At 41.4% G+C, this 19986-nt stretch overlaps 1 protein-coding gene across 45 annotated transcripts in view; it reads left to right on the forward strand.

Moving 5' to 3' along the window:
• Positions 1–19986, forward strand: part of KIF16B (kinesin family member 16B) — a 276847-nt gene that overhangs the window by 187802 nt on the left and 69059 nt on the right. For 22 of the 45 annotated variants that reach the window (XM_023626088.2, XM_070247103.1, XM_070247106.1 and 19 more), the window contains one exon: positions 660–2965. The exons of 4 other annotated variants lie outside the window; for them this stretch is intronic. In XM_023626088.2, the coding sequence (XP_023481856.1) occupies positions 660–2762 (2103 nt within the window). In that variant the 3' untranslated portion in view covers positions 2763–2965. Of the gene's footprint in view, positions 1–659; positions 2966–4977; positions 5414–13591; positions 13715–18249; positions 18480–19986 lie in introns of those variants that run through there. 19 more of the 45 variants (XR_011430727.1, XR_011430728.1, XM_070247112.1 and 16 more) reach the window with 3 other exon arrangements.

Genomic DNA, 19986 nt, shown 5'->3' on the forward strand with positions numbered 1-19986 from the left:
TGACATTATCTTCCTCTGGACATCCAGCTCCTTAGCAGATAACTTCGTGAAGGGCAGGACACTGCCTTCCATTGCTTTGTGTCCACAGTGCCTGGCCTGCAGCAGGCACGCAGTAAGCCTTTCATGGTGCTGGTTTGTAGATACAGTAATGGCAATCTGACCAGGACAGATAAAATTAAAGATTCGCATGAAATGAACCAAGAGGCGAGAGAAACGTGACGGTTGGAATACTCGTCAATTTCTTTTGGCCTTGCCATCTGATTTTCATGAAGTGTGCCCTGATTACTTTTACTTTTTGGATATATGGTCATGGACTTATTTTCACAACTAAATTTGACCTTTTGAAAATTGCATCAAAGGTCTTAGGATTTATTTTAGAGTAAATGAAATCTTAGACCAAGAAATGGATACTGTGGATACAACGCGTTTCTATCAAAATACTCGGCAATTTATAAGACATGGAAATTGATGTTCTGCGTGTGAATCAGATCATCTGTTCTTAAATCATGTATCAATCAGTACAAGTGGCTTAGGCTTTTGCTTTACCCTCTGAATTAATCCACACAATGAACCAATGACTGCAAGAATCTTCACGTGCGAAAGAATCGCAAAAGGTGCTACCCCATCCCCATTTCAACTGTTTTTGACATCTTGAACAGAAAAGGTATCTTGCCCTGCTGCCGCCCAGAGATGGTACTGACACTTCCAGCAGAGAGGAGAGGAGTAAGGTGGATCAGAACAACCACCAGAGTCATCCAAGGACACAGAGCATCTCAGGCGTGACAACTCCCTCCTCAGCATCACAAGAGAGAACCCACCAGCAAAGGGATCAGCCTTCAATACACGAGATGCTGCAGAACAGTGATTGTCCTGAGCACATGGGCGGTTTTCAAGTAAAACATTTCAGTCTACCTAAAATTTCTTTTATTAACGAAAGCAACACCAGCGATGCTGAACATTTGCAGGGTAAGTCAGAAAACTTCGGTGAGTCGATGACTCATAAAGATGAACACAGCTTGGGAATCGAGTCCAGCTGGACTTGGCTGCAACATACGTCCCAGGAAGTGTCTATAAATAGTGGAAGCAAGCAGACCAGGCAAAGCAAGTTACTGTGCGTTGTTCTTTCTGAAAGTGTTTCTAGCAAGGAGAGCGTTTCCGACAGTGTTCCTCAGAGCGCACCAGCCTCAAAGTATTGTAAGGTGCAGCAAACTGAGAATGAGTTAGCTGCTGAAACCGTTACTTCTCCAGAGTTGCTGACTGATACCAAGACAGAAAGAAACAGTGGATTGGGATATTTTTACCACAAGTTCTCAGACCTTTATAAAGATACCAGCAGTCACCTGCTACAGGCTGGCACAAGGGTGATCAGCCAAGCCAGGCATGTGGGGAGCCTGTGTGACCCCAGTGGGCTCACCTCCCACATGACAATGTTCATCAGAAGAATGCCAATTCTGAAACACTTACCCCTGGATGTGCCCTTGAAGTCATACACGGTGTCATTAGAATCTCATTCTTTTCCCCAGAAAGCTCAGGTTGGCAGCAGTGACAGCAAAGAGGCCAGGGCCATTAGGCCAGCAGAGAGCCTCGTGCCATACAGAGCACCGGGCCCTCCTGCTGCCCCCTCAGCCACAGAGTTCCCAGGGTCCTCGCCCTGCTCAGTTTTCCGCCTGGAATATGCAGATACTAGAGGGAGCCCTGCATTCAAGCAGACGCTTGTGCAGTTCCCAGACGACATGCTGGAACTCCAAGAGGGCCCTGTAAAAGACCTTCTTGAGCACGTGGCTTGTTCTCCACCAGAACTTCTGGGTGACATGAATGAAGTCAGAGGCATTTACTGGCTTGCTGTTGCGAACTGCGCAGAGCCGGACCCCCAGCCGGCGTGTCTGCTCCTGCTTCCTTCAACTTTATGTGCTTTGGTTCTGTCAGATGACGGTCCAGGCTCTCTGGGCGTTTTTCACGCTCTCCCTCTCTCTGGACTACAGGAGATACAAATCGGCTTTGGTGGACAGAGCATTCGATTCCTGGGCTCTGCAGAGAGTCTCCTGCTCACTGTATTTAGTTACAACAAAAACCTCTGTCAGCAGATATGCCGTGACCTCCTGTGTGTGCTGATGCCCACATCTGAGGCTGTTGCCTACACTAAGCATCCTTTGCTCCAGGAAGATCTGGTCCAGCTTTCTCTTGATTGGAAAGCTGAAATCCCTGATTTAGTTTTGGCAAACGGAGTCCGGTTGTCATCCAAATTCAAGAATACCTTGGTTGACATGATTTACTTTCTTCATGGGAACATGCAAGTCAACATCCCCTCTCTGGCAGAAGTTCAGTTATTGCTCTACACGACGGTCAGAGTCGAGGGCGACTCCGGCCAAGACTGCTGCCAGTCACTAGTCCTTCTGAACACCCACATTGCACTTGTGAGGGAAGATCGAGTGTTTCATCCTCACACTCGGTCTCTAAGCAGACCTCCTCCACGCGCACAGTTTGACGTGATCAAATGCCGTGCTTTAAGCGAATTCAGGTGCGTTGTTGTTCCAGAGAAAACATTATCAGCAGTTGAACTTGTCTTTTTACAAAAACCTGAACTTCCACCAGAGTCAAGAAACGGTCCATGTGAGCACTCTGAAGAAGCCCAGAATGACCAGTTGGTCCCCTGCCCGTTGTGTCTCCAGGGCAGTCAGAATGTGGCCCCCGAGGTCTGGAAACTGACCCTCAACTCTCAGGATGAGGCTCTGTGGCTGATCTCACATTTGACAAGGCTCTAGGGAGGTGGCCTGCAGAAATACTCTGCCTGTTTTTTGAGATCTTTAATAATATGAACATGATGAAAGCAGTCAAGGACTATGAATAGTTCAGTGTAGCTAATTGATCTGAAACTGGAAAAATGCAGACCTCTAAAATTGAAAATGTAAATATTTTAAGTCTCTAAAATAAAAAAAAAATAGCTGAAAGCAGAACAATGATAAAACGTCTTTATCACCTTCTTGATTCATTTTCTTGAAACTCAGCCTTGTGAATTTGGGCCCGCCTCATTATTTGTGAGATGATTAAAGCATTTCTGATTTTGTTTCTCGTCACGTCCACTTATAGCACGGTGGCTTGGAATCTGTGTGTGCCTGCTGGATTCTGGCTAATTTGTGCTGCCTGAAAAGGTGTCCGATCTGGTAGTGACCTTCATTGACATCCTCCGTTTTAGCCATGATTAGGACAGCTCTGTAGCAGAGCACATTAGTGATGCATCAGGCTTCCCAGAAGGACCCAGGGATTTGAAATGCCCTCCTCTCACTGTAATGCCTGCAATGGAGACAGCCCTGGGTGCCCTGCGGTATCTTCTTCCTTAGTTAATTGCCTTTTCCTTCTTCCTTTCAGACTTCGTGACTATTCCTTTCCAACCTAGGTGATTTCAGCTCCTTACTTGGTTTATTTTTGACTACCCTTCCCGCTATTCCACATGCTCTTTCTTTCTCTGAGTTCTTGTATTTCTATCCTAGAAAGGCTCTTCATCCCCAAGTCTGACTTTTTCTAGCGCCCTCTTTATGCTGTCTGATCCAATATAGGGTCACCGCAGAAGGCATTCAGCACTTTTCCCTGGCTGCCCTCCCTCTTGCCTCTCACTTAACCTATCACTCGTAACTTCTGACCGAAGTGTTTTGCTGGCCTCCCGTCTGAGATGAGCTCATGCCCATCATCCTCACGGAGGTCTTCTGTCTTCACAAAGTGCCGTCTAGTAGTCACGTACCCTCCTCCTCTCTGCTCTTCCGAATCTCTCTCCTCTGACTGACCCTTTCCTTTGTATTCACCTCTGTTCCGCATTCCTGTAAGGAATCAGATTACACATTTTATGTTTTTATTTCATCTGACCCTGAGTTGCTCTGCCCGTGTTCTCCTGTCTCCCAGCTATGTGTGTTCTGCTGAATCCCGAAGTCTCAGAAGGGAGGAATCATAGGATTTTATTGCTCCGTCCATTCTCCTTCCTCTCCCGCCAGGATCATGCTTGGCCCTCGGTAGCTTGCAGCTGAGTGAGTCAGTAATTCTGTTAAACCATTGATTTTAGCCCTGGCACGAAGGGGTCATTTTCTATTCTGGTCACATCTTTGAATAACGTGCAAAATAATGTTGTAGCCCCCTCTTCCTTTCTGTTCCTAATCTGCGATAGAGACAGCGTCACAGCTTAACCCACGTAGCAGCGTTCCGTCTCCCTTTGGCCAGGAAGTGCGGATCTTCCCTCCTTTCCCCCTCAGATCTAATAACAAGCTACTGAACTTGTTCCACATTTTCGTCATTAATTTTCCTCGACCCAGGTTCTGGAGAGGTGAGCGGGAAAGGCAGGAAACTGGATAATGCATTAGGACCCACAAACTGGTGGCCATGGCCTTATTTGCTGTGGCTAAGTGGCTGCTTTTTGTCTTTTTGAGGCAATAGGATTCAAATGTTTTGGGTGGAGTCTGTTTCTGTAACTTCCACAACACCCCACTATCACACACTTACTTGGTCACACAGACACATGTACACACCCTATTGCCTTCTGTGTGAAGGCTTTTGAATCTGTGACGAGGACATCATTAAAATTAGTTAGCTTGTCACATTCTTAGCTGGTAGATCTCCTACCATGGGAAAAATTTCTAAAATCATGATAGTCTTCTAATGTCTTACTGATAATATTTCTCCTAATTTATTTTCATATTTTTTCACTTTTTCAGCTAATATACTTTGCATTACCTTTTTTTAATTGTCCTAATGAGTATTTTTTCATATATCCTTGATAAGAAGAACAGATTTAATGATCATGAAGAGCAGAGGGAGTAGAATGTAAGATGCCAAAAGAGGGATGCTATGGCCAAAAGGAAACAATACATAAGTAGTATAAAATTTTTAACTAAGAGTGGTATATATATTTAACAGACAGACTTGCTTATCCTCACAAGTAAAAAAGCATAATTCTACTATGATATAAATTTTGGTCTTCGATATTGTTTACAGATGGAGCATGCAGCAAACATAAGTATTGCATAAAAATTGTGTTATTCATTATGACTTCTTCAGTCTGCTTTATGATCCAAGTGGATGACAATGAGGATTACGTTCAGATCTCACCACATAGGAGAAGCAGCCTCCAGCAGTTCAGATTTGACATGTCACTTCTCTCACCTAAGCGTACTTCTTACCTTGAGATCAACTGTGGTCTGATGTGAGACTTTGATTTACTATCCATGAAGTACATATTGAGGTTGTCATAATGCCTGCAGAAGCCAGTAGAGTAGTGTTTGTGCCATGATCCACTGTGACTTCAACCCCAGAGGCCTCCGCCTGGCTCCGCTGGCTCATTTGTCGGGGGTTCTGAGGCCAGGACTCTACTGTAGTGGAGCAGGCGTGAGAGTCTCAGCGTGCAGCCCAATGCCCCATCTTCTCCATTGTGGTGAGTTCCTGCATCCAAAAAAAATTAGGCTCATACATGCTTTGTTATGTGGCATTTTGCATTGTTGTGATATAAGCATAAACATTTACATTGTGGGACTTGTTAATGCATTCTAGACAATACCTCTTTGAGTACTTTTGAAAAAGTGATTTCATCTGAATTTGATTAAAATCCATTTTACTCACAGCTGCGTGTTTTGCAGACTTGTGGTTGGCAGGGTGAATTTACTTAGTCTTTGTTGAAAAACATTTCAAAACAGTTTGTCTCCCCGTTCTCATTTCTTCAAAAAATATATGTGCATTCTTTGGAGAGAATGCTTATGCCTTCCAGCAAAAGTAATTACAGTAATTTTACTTACATTCTTTTTCCTAGGTGAGTTAAAGTTTTGAATAAGTAGATTAGAGCACTTTTATTAATGCTTCTTCAATGGTCAAGCAGTCTTACTGGATAGACCAGTTTCTAGTGAGCTCATTTTGTTAATTTAGTTACACAGCCCCCAGTAGGCATCTTAGACAATTTTGCTTCATTCCTTAAGTGTCTTTGTGGTGGATTTTATATCAGTCGGCTATTGCCAAATATCCAACAACCTCAAAAATTTCAGTGGCATGTGAAAAAGAAAAAGCTTTTATTTCTCACAGATGCTTTATAAGTAAATTGAGGTGGCTGTGCTCTAGGCTACAGGTCATCTGCAACTCACTAGGGTTGGTCTGCACCACGTATCTCATTTTGGGGTCTATGCCGAAGGAGCAGTGGCCATGATGATGATGACAGAAGCACAAAAGGGCAGCCATGCTTTGTGTCTGCTAACATCCCATTGGCTAACTCAAGTCACATGTCCAAGTCTAAAGTCAAGGGACAAGGAAGTACACTCCATCTACCAAGAAGCCATGGCAAGACTGTGAATATCTACTCCTCCTCTTCCTTCTCCTCCTCCTACTACAGGGGAGAGAAGAACTGAGATCAATAATTCAATCTACTGTGGATGCATTCTGTCAGGGTTTCCAGGGTTCTACTGAAGATAAAATTTGGATAAAACTTGTAAGACTTCTCCCTAATGGAAGTGTTCAGGTACTGGGAAGAACGTATATCATAGGACCTTTAAAATTACTAGTTCAACTTGATTTCCAATTCAGTCTTTGCTTGACACCTCTATGGATGGGCTGATCACTGTCTACTTCTGAACCAGTTGATTTGTTGGGAACTGCTCTCATTGTTAGACCCTTCTTCCGATCACCTTCCTTGTTGTGATCTCCATCTGCAGAATCTGTCCATCCATGGCACACCCCTGTAGCAGAGCAGAACAAATCTGTTCCACAATTTCTATTATATCACAGGCCTTCGAAGAAGACAGTTATCTCTCTCACCTTCTCTGATTTTTCTTCTTTACCTCTAACACCCTTCACTCCCTCTGCTGTTTCTTACACAACACAATTTCAAACTACTACCATCTGGTCTCTTGTTAAGGATGCACCCTTGTAATTTTTTAAAGCCTCCTTTATAAGGAATAGAACTGAATAATCCAGTCGGTGAGAAGGAAAGAGATTCTATTATAAATTACTCATTCTGCCTTTTTAAAAAATATCTAGTCAAAATCTTTAGTTGTTGAAGTCACGGTGGATTGCAGTGCTAACAATCCCAACCACCCTGTATGCTGTGGTCTACAATGGACAGAGTTCTTTCCCATGTATTGTTCCTTTTGAGTCCCACAGTGATCCTCCTGGGATGGAGGAATTGTTGTCATTTATCTCTATTTCATATTTGGGAATTTAACTCAGAAAGGATCACTTGATTCAGAATTAGAGCTCAAACTCAGACTTTCTTCCTCTAGAACGTATATTCTTTCCACAAAGCCAAAGTCACCTGTTAGTCATGGTTATTCTTGACATTGTCTGAGTACATTTTTAGTTTTTTCTTTTTCATAGAAATGAATATTTGGAAAAATTAAGTTGATTCTTCTCTGACTTGTAAGTTTTTTCTTGGAATTTATCAACATTAAAGATTATTTTTCTGAGTTATTTTGGGTCTTTTTTTCAAGAATTGCCTTACAAATTTCTTTGCAATTCCATTGTTTTCTTGTATGGACCTATCTCTCTCATTTGCTTTCTGCATGTTTAGCTCCTATAGAAGAAAAGCCTGGATATAATCATAGCTTAAATATGGTACAGATAACCTTGTATGCTCAGTGTTGCTCCTTTAGTTGGAAGGTTAAACAATGTGCTGTACAGAAACCTGATAAAGAGAATTCCTCTCCCCACATCAGTTTCTCATGGACCTTAGAATTCAGCACAATTTGCATTAAACTTAGGGCTAAGCAAAAAGCAGTGAGTGAATATGTGTGGTACTTTTCATGGTTAATCAAAGACATTGTAGAACTGGAAGGAAAAACACATGATTGTCCCTCCTTGGGGTCCTAAACTGTCTGTAGTCATGTTGAGAATGAGAACCATGTTCTCAGTCAGTCATGCTAGACCTGTTAGTCTTTTTGTAAATTACCCATTTAATGATGAGTTATCCAGCGACAATGACCATTAAAGAAACTAGTCTTTTATGATCTAGAGAAAGATGGTGACATTTTTAATAGTTTCAAGTTGAAACATTCATCAGATATCCAGTATTTTGAAACCTTGAAACAAAGTTGATCATCTCAGATCTATGTGGATGAAATAATCTATTCCAGTAAGAATCATGGATTGGAAATGTTCACTAAACCTGTTGGGTTTGCCCAAAGGCCCCTAAACTCAGGATATTCCACAAGCGTTTATGTCCAACACAGTTTGTCATTTTCTGGGTAATTTATCCCCAATGACATATGTCAAAATTAAAGAAATACTTCTTTATGTGAAAACCCTTATCTCTGATGTGTGTATTCTAAACTCACTTTAAGATGAGATAAGGTTAGTGTTGTTTCTTCAAGTCAGGCTGCTGTTAAGTCTTGACCTTGGCAGGGATAGTCAGGGTGTACCTGTAGCATGTACACAGGGTGTCCCTGTGGCCACAGGTCTTAGTAAAATCCAATTCAATTGTATGTACTAAGTCTTTAAAGATAGTATAGTATTAGTGCAAAGTTCCTTCAAGGATGAATATAAACATATTTTGGCTCTTTACCATATTCATAATTTGCGCCTGCTCATACAAGTTACCTCTATTCCCTGTTTCTTATAACATGGCTCATATTTGAGAATGTAATAGCTTCTTCCCGTCTCTGCCCCAGACCCCTGCTTTAAAACTGCTGGGTCATACATAGGAGGAGCTTGATATATAAAATTTCTAATTAAAACTGTCACCATGGTATGTGTGGTTGAAAAAAGGAGGCATTAGAAATATATGCTCCTGTAGAAACAGAGGAAGGAGCAGAATTTTTTTTTAATCTGATAAAAACTCAGTTTTGCCTGAACTTGAGAAGCAAAGCTTGGATATTTGCCTCTAGGAGATCAGCCGACAGTCCTTAGTTCTGACCTTGTCATGGTTAAAGCATATACTGAATTCAACCATCTGGTACGTAATTAGAGTGTTTAGGGGGAAATGCTGATGACTCCCTGTAGAATTGGTCCATTCCCTGCCCTCTGCAGTTCCAGCAGTGGTCCAAGTGGATGTTAATGCCACTTCCTATTAATTTCCTTAATTTGCCCTTTTTGAAGGAGACAGCTTGAGGATGAAGAGAAGATTCTAATCTGAATAATCAGAATGTGGCCTGTGTTCTGCCTGCTTCTTTTGGCTGAGGGCTCAACTATAGTGTTTCCGCAACAATGGAAAAATAGTGTATTTGTTGACACAGGACGTTATTTCATTAAAGCTATCAGAAAAATATTTCTTTGTTATTTTAAAAGACGATATTTCTTATCTATAGAAATGTAATCCAAGTTACTAATTATGTTCTTTTCCTTGCCCTTTTATTTCTAAATAACTATTCCACAGTGCGTTTACAATTCCTTGAAATGTCCTACGTGTTTATCCATGCCAGATCTGCTCTGCTGGGAGACGTGCTTCTGAACATACAGCCTTCCTTGTTGTTTTGCCTCCTTCTGCAACGTGTCCCTAACTTCCTCTTCTAAGATTCTTCTTTGAAACATGTAGAAAAACTGACTGATTCCAAAATAAATAATTCCGTAGAAATTTAAAAGCTTCCATAAATAATGAGATATAGCACAGATCTACTTGTCTAGCATAAAACTCAAGATATTCAAAATGTAGCTTCTTCCAAATAAAAAATAACTTTAGGAGACATTTATGTTAGTTTTCCTTCCTGCCCAATGTAAACATGGTTTAGGAGAATGTCAGGAACCTTCGTGCTGTATGCTGAGAATTCTACGTTTCTCAAGTTGCCTTCAAGAACTAATTCCTAGCAATTACATTGCAGCAATGATTTGAGGGAAACATACTTTTTTTGATTTTTCTATCTACTTATACTTTTGTCAAATGCCTTCAGATCCCTGGCTTATTTTTCAGTTATTTATTTCTGCCATTGTTTATTCCTCTACACTCATTAATATTGAGTTACTATGAAATAAATGTGATTGAAGTAAACTGTGGCCACGGATGATAGCAGGGCACTCTGACAACATTTCTAGTCCCCAAGATGCAAAATAGTGAAGAGGAATATCCTTCTCAGGGAGGACTCAGTGACCCTTCCCTCTCCGATCCTGACTGGGGCAGTGCTCTTGCATCCCAGCTGGAACTATTTCTTGAGGTGCAGGTGCGGGTGTGTAAGGGGCTGTCCTAGATGTAGGTGAGCCACATAAATATTATCAGATCCAGTTCCTCCCAGATAACTGGTCCCTACTTAATTCATATACTCAGTTAAGTTATTGAAGGCAGGGATTTTTTGGGCAAGATTTATGAGCCTGAGCTGAGCTTCAGGCAAGTTTCCTGGGGTTTTTTGTTTTGTTTTTTTTTTTGAAGAAGATGATTAGCCCTGAGTTAACATCCGCTGCCAATCCTCCTCTTTTTGCTGAGGAAGCTTGGCCCTGAGCTCACATCTGTGCCCATCTTCCTCTGCTTTACATGTGGGACTCCTACCACAGCATGGCTTGATGAGCTGTGCGTAGATCCACGCACGGTCTCCGAACCAGCAAACCCTGGGCCACTGAAGTGGAGCTCATGAACTTAACCACTACACCAGTGGGCCAGCCCCTGAAGCAACTTTCTTTTCATTAGCAATTGATTTCACAATTATATGTTCTTGGAAATAGAGAATTTTCCAGTTTTAAAATAACTATGTAGTTACCACACCCTCCGTTACCTTCTTATCCCACTTTAAAAGTTGACTTATAAAAAACTAAAGTTAAGGTAGCATTTGCTAACTTTGGAATATAATCCATCTAGAATGGAAAAACCAAATCTTTGTTCCAAACTTAATGCAATTGAAAAAAATTAAAGGCCTTAGAAATTATGTATACTTTGTAAACGGTACTTTGTATTCCCAGGAACTGGCACTGTGCATGCCATATGGTTGGTACTCAATAAAAGATACCAAAGTTTGATTGTGTACAGGGGTGCCTGTAAGAAAAGCCATTTAGAAGTTAAGATTAAGTCTCCATTGCTTAGTTAACAATATACCTGGGTAGTTTTGACTGCAGTTATTCCTCAGTAAAATTCACAACATTTAGAGAGCAATGTCCCTATTCATAGTTTTTCTCAGTTGGTGCCTGCATCACAACTTTCTAATCCTGCTGTAATTATCAGTTTACTTGTCAGAGTCTACCTCCAACCAGAAATCCCACGGAGCAGGACACTGCCTTGTTCACACTTGGGTTTCTGCCATATAGATGGGATTTGGTAAATATCGTGTTCATTTCCAGAGGACCACACTGAGGTGCAGAGAAGGTGGGTGACTGTCACTCAGAGACCAAGTCCTAACACTAAGATTTGATTCTGAGTCTTCTCTTCCTCACTGGGTCTTTGAAGTGAACACCACATGGAATCCCAAGTCCATTTTTTGTGACTGCTTCAGGGAAGCAGATAACGGTGGAGTTTTAATACGAAGTGTGTCACACTTGTTGATACTGTCATCCCCACCTTTTTAAGAACCCATAATGCACATGGTAATGCACTGTTCCAGGTGATTGACGGAGAAAGATTTAATTGCCCTTCTTCCTTCCTCCTTTTCCTTATTCTTGCTTCTTAGGATGGAGTCTATAACTATACAGAGATAGCTCCTCACCAAAGCAGCTGCGGTATTGACATTTGGTCTAACCAGTAGGGAGGATCCAGGTTCCTCCTAAGGTGTAGTGTGCGTGGGTCTTTACCTGTAAACTAGTATTATCTGTTGTTAGTTCTTGCTTAAAATCCCTAGAGCAGCTTCCCCTCTGCTGAGGTCGTTCTAGATGGCAGTGTGCTTCCAAACCCCACCACTCTCCTCTCCGGTCTCCAGACACACATACACTGCAACAAGGTGGTTTCTCAAGAGATTGTATCAGATCTGGAAAAGAGATTATGGTCCTACTTGAAAAGTATAGTTGTTAAGCATGATATAGAAGGTTACAGAGCTAAGGCAACAGAGCAAGACCTTCATGGCTAAACCCTGGCTTTTGTAGGTCAAAGTGTTCTTTGAAAATGAATAAAACAACCATATTATTCTTCTGCCTTTTCACCTTCAAATAGATAAACATATTCCATGTTTCAGGAAATGTCTGTGTTTACAGTAATTTGGAAATATACTGTCAGTGAATTGAAAGGTCTTTGGCCATGCACATACTGAGAAACTCTTTTAAGAATTTCCGCTCTGGTTTTTGACATTAGGGACAGCTAAATAGGTGCACCATTACAATAAAATTCATGGTTCTTGTTTTGATGCAGGGAAGAGTTAAGATGCTCTAAAAGGCTTTGGTAATTTCACATCAGGCCAAAATGTTTACACTGTCAGCTGACAGCAGTAGTCTGGGACAAATCATATGCCTCTGTGTCATCCAGAAAGCTGAGTTTTCACATACACGCAGCTAGGCTGGACCATCCCTGTTAAACCTGACTGAGGATCCAAGGGTCCAAGACCCATTTCTGCCTGATGGAATAGGAGCGTATTGCCTACTAATTTCTTTTTAGTCAAATAAGTGAGTTTCATTGCATAATCGTGAACTCTCTGTCTTCTTAAATTCTGTGTATGTTGAAGTGTTCGTTAGCTCAGTTTATTTCAGATGGGTGAACTTATTTTAAAATTTCATGATAGCAATATAGTGGTGACATAGGTGGGCTCCAGGTTAGCCTGAGCCCAAATCCTGACTCTACCACTTACCTCCATCAAGTCACCTAAATTCTCAGCCTTGGGCCTCTCATCTGATAAGTAGGCTTAATAATGGTTATTAATGTGTAGGGGGATTTTAAGGATTAAATGAAACCATGCATATAAACTGTTTAGTGTGGTTCTTGGTATATAGTATGTATTCAATAAATGCTAACTATAATTATGATTGTAATTATTTTATTACTGCTCTTGCTTTAAAAACGTATTTTCTTATGTTTTCTAAAGCCTCAAGTTAGGACAAATGATAGGGATTGTTCAGAGATTTCCTCTGGTTCATAGTCGAGAACTCATTTTGAAGATTTATTTTTTTCACAATGCTTCTTCCTCAAACCCCTCTAGCTTCCCACCATGTAGACCATAACTATATTTGTCAGAGCCAAGTTGCTTATTAATCAAATGGAGCCTAAAGAAAATACTTGGCATTTGTTTTAATTGTAGTTTAAAGAGCTTTCCACACTACAGTGGGTTATAAAAATGCCTAGAAGTTAAAAATGAAGTAAATTTGAATAAAATCTCTAGCATTTAGAGCTTTATGTACAGCAGTCTGATAGTCTGTGAAGAGAAAAGAAGCTGTCAGATGATCAAGACTTTTCAGAAAAGAATCTGGTTTACACTGATACTTTTAAAAGTCAGGATATGTAATCTGTCCTTTTTTCCACTTGTTCTTATAAATTGGAAGGAACTTCAAAGCCGAACAACATTTTGAAGTGCTTTCGCCCTAACTTCTTGAAATAGTTTCCCTAAAGAAATGGTCTTTTGTTATGAGAGAGACTTAGTGTTTCTCTTTCAAAGGAAATCATCATTTTTCTAAATAAACTCTGCTGGTTTGATGCTCTTTTCTCTACTTGAAGCACATTTTCTCCCGCCCGCCCGAGCAGGGTATTTGCCACGGAGTGATGTTGGTTTCTCTTTGTTCTCCCTGTCTGATGTGCCTTTGATAGCGGATGGTTTCTCGCTCTCTGGGAGCAAATCCAGACGACCTGAAGGACCCAATTAAAATTAGTATTCCGCGCTATGTTCTCTGCGGGCAAGGGAAGGATGAACACTTCGAGTTTGAGGTCAAGGTAAGTGTCCCTTCTTTCTTCTTCTGGAGGAACGGAGGCTCGGGCTGTGCAGCGCTTTCTCTGTCTTTTTTGTGAAAGGAGATGAAGCTGCGTGTCAATATCTTGTTTTGTAAGATGTTGGCCATGCCCTTCTTTAAACCAGTGTGTCCAAGTCTGGACTGTAGCACGTGGAGGTAAGTTGTCCTTCGACGGTAGCCGTGGTTGCGGCGTCAGGCAGGCAGGCAGTTCCTGTCACAGCCCCACAGGGAGGGTGCCCAACCATCCCAGGTTGCCCAGGATTTCCCTGCTTTTTCAGCATTGAAAGTGCCAGACAAACCAGGACAGTTGGCCACCTTACCCATGGGCTTAGACTCAACTTTCTTACCTCTAAAAAAGGGAATAATAATATTTATGTCACAGGGGTATCAGTGCATATAAATTTGCTGGATCTAGTTTCTGGCACATAATAAACACTAAATTATAGTTATTGCTATTGTTACTACTGTTTTTATTGTTGTTTCTATTATTATTATTATTATTATTGTTATTATTAATTAGAAAGCTTTGCTAATCTGTTTTAGGCATTATTTGATTTATACTACTTTTCAGGAAGGGATGTGCCTGTTTCCTTACATCATACTTTCCGAAATAATGACTTCATCTTATTTCTAATTTATTTCCATTGACTCATAACACTTCATTAAATATTGCTGGCAACTGTCTCCTCCTCAAGGAATTAATGATTAATCAGACTTCTTCATTTTCAAGGGTAGGTGAAGGTATTGATGTAGTGACGTCCACCGGAGTGGCCAGTATATGACTGCGTAAGGGTGTTCTTGTAGGTGGTCTTGGTCAGATAAACACCGGACTGGCAATCTGGACACTAAGTTCTTTATACTCTGATTCTGCTGTGGTTTGCTGGGTGACCCTGAGTATTTTAACTAACTTCTCTGAGCCTCAGTTTCCTCATTAGTAAATGAGGAAATTGGACAATGCTAGTAGTTTCTAAATTTCTTCTTAGCTGAGGCCTTTGTTCAGAGTATCTTATGAGGAAGGACACTGTAGAAAGCAGATAAGCATGGAGCTGCTGTGAGGGCCAGGAGGGTGGAAGGAGCCTGAAACCGGGACCACACCCCCCGGCCCCCATGTCATGTACCTCAGGGGAGTCCCTGGGCGCTGGGGGATCCCTCCCTTTGGGCATGCATATTCTTTCAGTCTTCCTGAGGAAACAGTGCAAATAACTTTTCTAATCAATCAAGTTTTCAGATTGTTATTTCTACATACTGAGTTCTCCTCTTTTTAAAAAACCTGGGCATTAATTTATATGTTTGAGGTTTCTGTTGAGAAGATATGATGGCTGGGTGGTGGTGGTGTTGTTTGGAACTTTACTGGCCAGATTCTGTAGTTTCGTATTAAAATGTTATGCCATGTCCTTGATCCAGTACTTCCCACTCCCCTGACCTAATGCTGTTTTCTGCTCAATTCCTTTTCTTGGCCTTTTGAAATTGTGTGTGTGTGTAGAGTTCCATTTGTACATAGATATAATGTTATATACATATATGAAAACAATTTCTGAAGGTATGTTTTGTTTCCATGTTTTTAAATTGAAATATAACTGACATAGAACACTGTGTAAGTTTAAGGTATACAACATGTCGATTTGTTACATTTATAAATTGCAGTATGATCACCGTCATAACATTAGCTAACACCTCTATCATGTCACATAATTATTTCTTTTTTGTGGTGGGAACAATTGAGATCTAGTCTCTTAGCAACTTTGAAGTTTATGATACAGTATTGTTGACTATAATCACCATGCTGTGCCTTAGCTCTCCAGGACTTATTTATCTACTAGTTCCAAGTTTGTGTCCTTAAACAACATATGCCCAGCTCCCCCACCCTCAGCCTCTGGTAACCACCATTCTACTCTGTTTTTACAAGTTCGACATTTTTAGATTCCACGTATGAGTAACATCACACAATCTCTCTCCGCCGTATCTCAGTTAGCATAAGGCCCTCAAGGTCCATCCATGTGGTTGCAGGATTTCCTTCTTTCTCATGGCTGAATAATATTCCATTGTATATGTACACCACAACTTCTCTGTCCGTTTATCCGTTGATGATACTTAGGTTGATTCCGTATCTTGGCTCTTCTGAATAATCCTGCAGTAAATGTGAGAGCACATGTATCTCTTTGAACTCCTGTTTCATTTCCTTTGGGATATACCCAGAAGTGGAATTGCTGGATCATATGGTAGTTCTATTTTCACTTTTTTGAGGAACCTCCATACAGTTTTCCATAGTGGCTGAACCAATTTTTAAATTAGAGTGTAAAGACTGATTTTCACCATCTCTGAACTCAAATTCTCCAAAATGTGGAACTCATAGCACTGGAGGACGTGCAGTGATTTTAGTTGGTATGCAGATTTATTTTAATAGATAAATATGTTAATAAAATATACCTATTAAATTAATTTCATGCATAGAACTTGACATGGATAAAGAAGATATTTAATTTTTTTTAAAAACTGAGTTGATTTAAATAAAAATTGCAAACAAATAATAGTCCAGGCCATATGCAGATCTGGCCAAAATTGTGAAGATGCTACTGTAAATGCAAGTTGGAGAAACCAAATACTGAAAATCATATAGGGTCTTTCAGAAGGTAAGCTTTCATTTCAAAATACATAAAATCCAAATCTGAAGAGTTTAGCTTTCTTTGAACTTATCAAAGCCGAGTTCTGAAAGCATGTCGTTTTTCTGCTTCCTTTTTGTACTTTTGTGCTGTAATAATTAGCAGCAGGAGCGGACTATTAGCATTTGCCTGGAGAATTCCTAGTTCTCCGTGTAGGAAGGGCCACCTAATGCATTCACAGGTAGATGTGCTGAGGGCCTCACCTGCCCATGGGGATGCCCCATCACAGAGGTGTCAGGGCCCAGTACTAGACACAAACATGACATGAATAGAACAAAGAAAAATGGTGGGGCTCCAGCCAGGGTGTAGCTGTGGGAATAGTGCCGGGTGCACCAACGTCCTGTCCAATCTCCTCCATGTAACCTTGACAAGTCACAGCCTTGCTGTGTCTCATCTGTAAAATGGGAGTAATGAAACCCACCCATCTGGGTTGGTGTGAGGGATGTATGAGCTTCTGTATGTAAAGTGCTGGGTAAGTGTTTGTTTAATACCAAATAAATGAAAATGAAAACACATAGAGAATAAGTGAGATTTTACCTTTGGAATCCCCTTAATGACTTTTGTTGTACAGTTGTGTCTTTATGAGGGTTTTGGGGTTTGGGTTTTTTGTTGTTGTTTTGGTTCTTTAGCCCCCCTCAGTGTTCTGAATTTAAAAAGTAAGTATGCCAACCTTTTCCATCCATCATTTGACTATTTCATGCATATGCAGTGTTTTCTAGAACAAATAGTCACACTCAGCATAGTATTTTGGCTACTACTAAATTCTTCTCCTGGTGAGCTACTGGCTTTAAGAAGGATAAGGTAACATGTATTTTTAATCGTCTGTTCTACTTAGGTTTAGATCTTCTTTGAAGGAAAATATGATGTTTATATATAGATATTTTACGTTATTGTACTTTATACTTCAGAAAAATCTTTGCTACTTCTCTTTAAGAAAAAAATCAGCTTTTGTTTTCCATCCTTCCCCCATGATACTCTTAAGGGTCTTCTGGGGTCCTGATGCACATAGGAAGCTGCCGTGTCCTCTGTGACCAGCAGGGCAGGGTCTTGACACCCTCCCAGTATTAGCCCCCCGTTGGACTGTCTGACTTGCTGGTAGTCACTGCCAGTTCGTTTAAGGGACTGAGCTGACTTGTGAACACACATGGCCCACTGAGTACCAGTCTCCACTGGCTGAGCTGGCAGACCCCAGAGAGCCTGAGAAGACGAGCGCGCGGAGGTGTAGCTCCCTGACGTTCTCCTCCTTTCCGCTTCTCCCTCGCCCGTTCTGTTCCCTCGACCTCCTGCTCTTTTCTTAGATGGAATTTATTAGTTGTTTAAATCATTCGTGTTTCTTGGCCATTTTCATTATAATCACCAGTCTGGTAGCTCCAACCAGGTCTGTTCATTGTGGAATGAAATAGTCCTGAGCCTTGTTACAGGAGTGCTAAATGGATGTTCCAGGTAGGGCACAGGCAGAGGAATTGAGGAGGAGACAGCAGTGGTTCTCAAATGCCCATCTTCTGATCCCTGGTGGGTCCTGAGGAGGTTTCCATCACTGGGCTTTAAAATGAGAAAAATAGAGCTTTTCATTAAAGTAAAATATATTTAATTCAAAAGGACTGTCTTTATATCTTCTTTATTTGAGGGATTAAAAACAACTTTCTTGTATGAGAATAGGTAAGTGGATAGGTTTTGTTTTTTGGTCACATTTAATTTTTTCAACTTCGTTCAGGTATAATTTACATATAATGAAATTTACACATTTTAGGTGTAGTTTGATGAGTTTTGACGTATGTATACACCCGTGTAACCAGCACTGCAATCAAGATTTAAAACTTTTCCATCATTCCAGAAAGTTATTTATGCCCCTATACAGTCAATGCCCGCATCCAGCTTCCAGACAAGGACGGATCTGCTTTCTGTCACTGCAGCTGAGTTGCATCTGTTCTAGCATGCCATGTGAACGCGACCAGGCAGCGTGTACTCTTCTGTGTCCGGCTGTTTCCCCTTAACATGATGTTTTGGAGATCCACCCACATAGTTAAGTATAACCATAATCTGTTTCTTTTTATTGTTAAATAGCATTCTACTTTATGGCTGTATCATAATTTGTGGATTGGTGTTTGTTTTAATGTCCTTATTTGACAATATGGAAAGTTGTCATCTTCGTGTTGCCCTACCCCCACTACATTTTCCTGATCCTTGAAGGACATGTACCTGGGAACCCCTTGGTCAGGGAGTCAGTTCCCATCCAGCACGTCCCAATAATACATCTTTCTGGGACTGCGTCCACGTTTATGTCAAGAGATGTCTGTCCTGCCAACTGACGTCAGAGATAGGCAGAGAAGTTGAAGGTGTGCCAGTCTGGCTTCTCTTTGAGAAGAGCACATTCCATGCTGAATATTGCTGAATGTCACCTGCTGGTCAGCAGAATGCACCTGTGAAATATGTGCTTGCACTAACCTGCAGCTGTCACAAGTAACACCATTAACTGGACTATAACAGTCTTCTTAAAAACTCCCGTTTCACCTGCGCTTCAGTGATTGATACGTGAAATCGATTACACTGCATTATATTTGCCTTTTTCAGTTAGCTAGGCCAGAGTGGGTAAAGTTTAATTTTAAAATTACATTTCAGCATAATACAAAACACTGGCCTGGGAAATCTATGGTTAAGGCTAACAGAGACTGTCATACTCTTATGTCATGGAAATAAGCTGATGTTGCCAGCATTGTTTTAAATTCCTTGCCTTTTAACATGGTAATAGAAAGAAAGAAGCCACCCCTCATGTATTCTTTTAATATTTTGTTTCTTAAGAGTTTTTGTTCCTGTAAAAACTGGAAGTAATCTTTATAAGAGGGTGTCTTCCTGTCTCCTTCCTAGAGTGTTGACGTCTGCAGTAGTGCTCCAACTCATTCTCCATCCCATCACCTCTCCTGCTTTACTCCCCTCTCAGCAGATGTCACAGTCCGCAGCCACATTGTTTCCTTTTTGCAGTCACTGTCGTGTTTATTGCTGGTCGTCTACCACAGGTGGAAGCCCCTGGCCCTCATCAGTCAGTGCCGCACTGAGTCCCCAGCCCTCATTACCTGACTGGTAAAGGTCACCCAGTGGAGATTACTGAGCAATATGACCCATGTAAGCTTGGCCACACGGGGTTCTCACTGGGCATAGCCTCTTTAGAGCTTCAGGGGTCACATGGCCATGTGCCCTTTGTAAAAAGCCCCCGCGGGCTCCTCGTGCTCTATCTATGCCAGTGGATTCAGCACTGGTTAGCCATCTCGCCCATTGTCTTCCTCATGATGTGGCTGACTCTAGTCGTCCAGTGAGAGTGTCCGCAAATCAAGCTTCTTGGTTGTGTCCGAGTCCAAGAAAGCCGATATCTCCTACCTCCCTGCCTCCCCTCCTGCCTTCTCCACTCTACCCTCCAGCACACCAGTGCACACACCTCCTGCCTCTGGCAGTCTACAGCCCCAGAGAGTAGTTCAGTTTAGTTTTGTTCTGGTGCATCTGCTCAGAGAGCTAGACTTCTGCTGCATATCTACCCTCTGGCCATTATCCTGGGCACCGAAGCACTCTCCAGCCCCTTGCACGTGGAAGCACATGTTGTAAG

The sequence above is a fragment of the Equus caballus genome, chromosome 22 (genome assembly GCF_041296265.1).
Source record: "Equus caballus isolate H_3958 breed thoroughbred chromosome 22, TB-T2T, whole genome shotgun sequence".
Classification (NCBI taxonomy): Eukaryota; Metazoa; Chordata; class Mammalia; order Perissodactyla; family Equidae; genus Equus; species Equus caballus.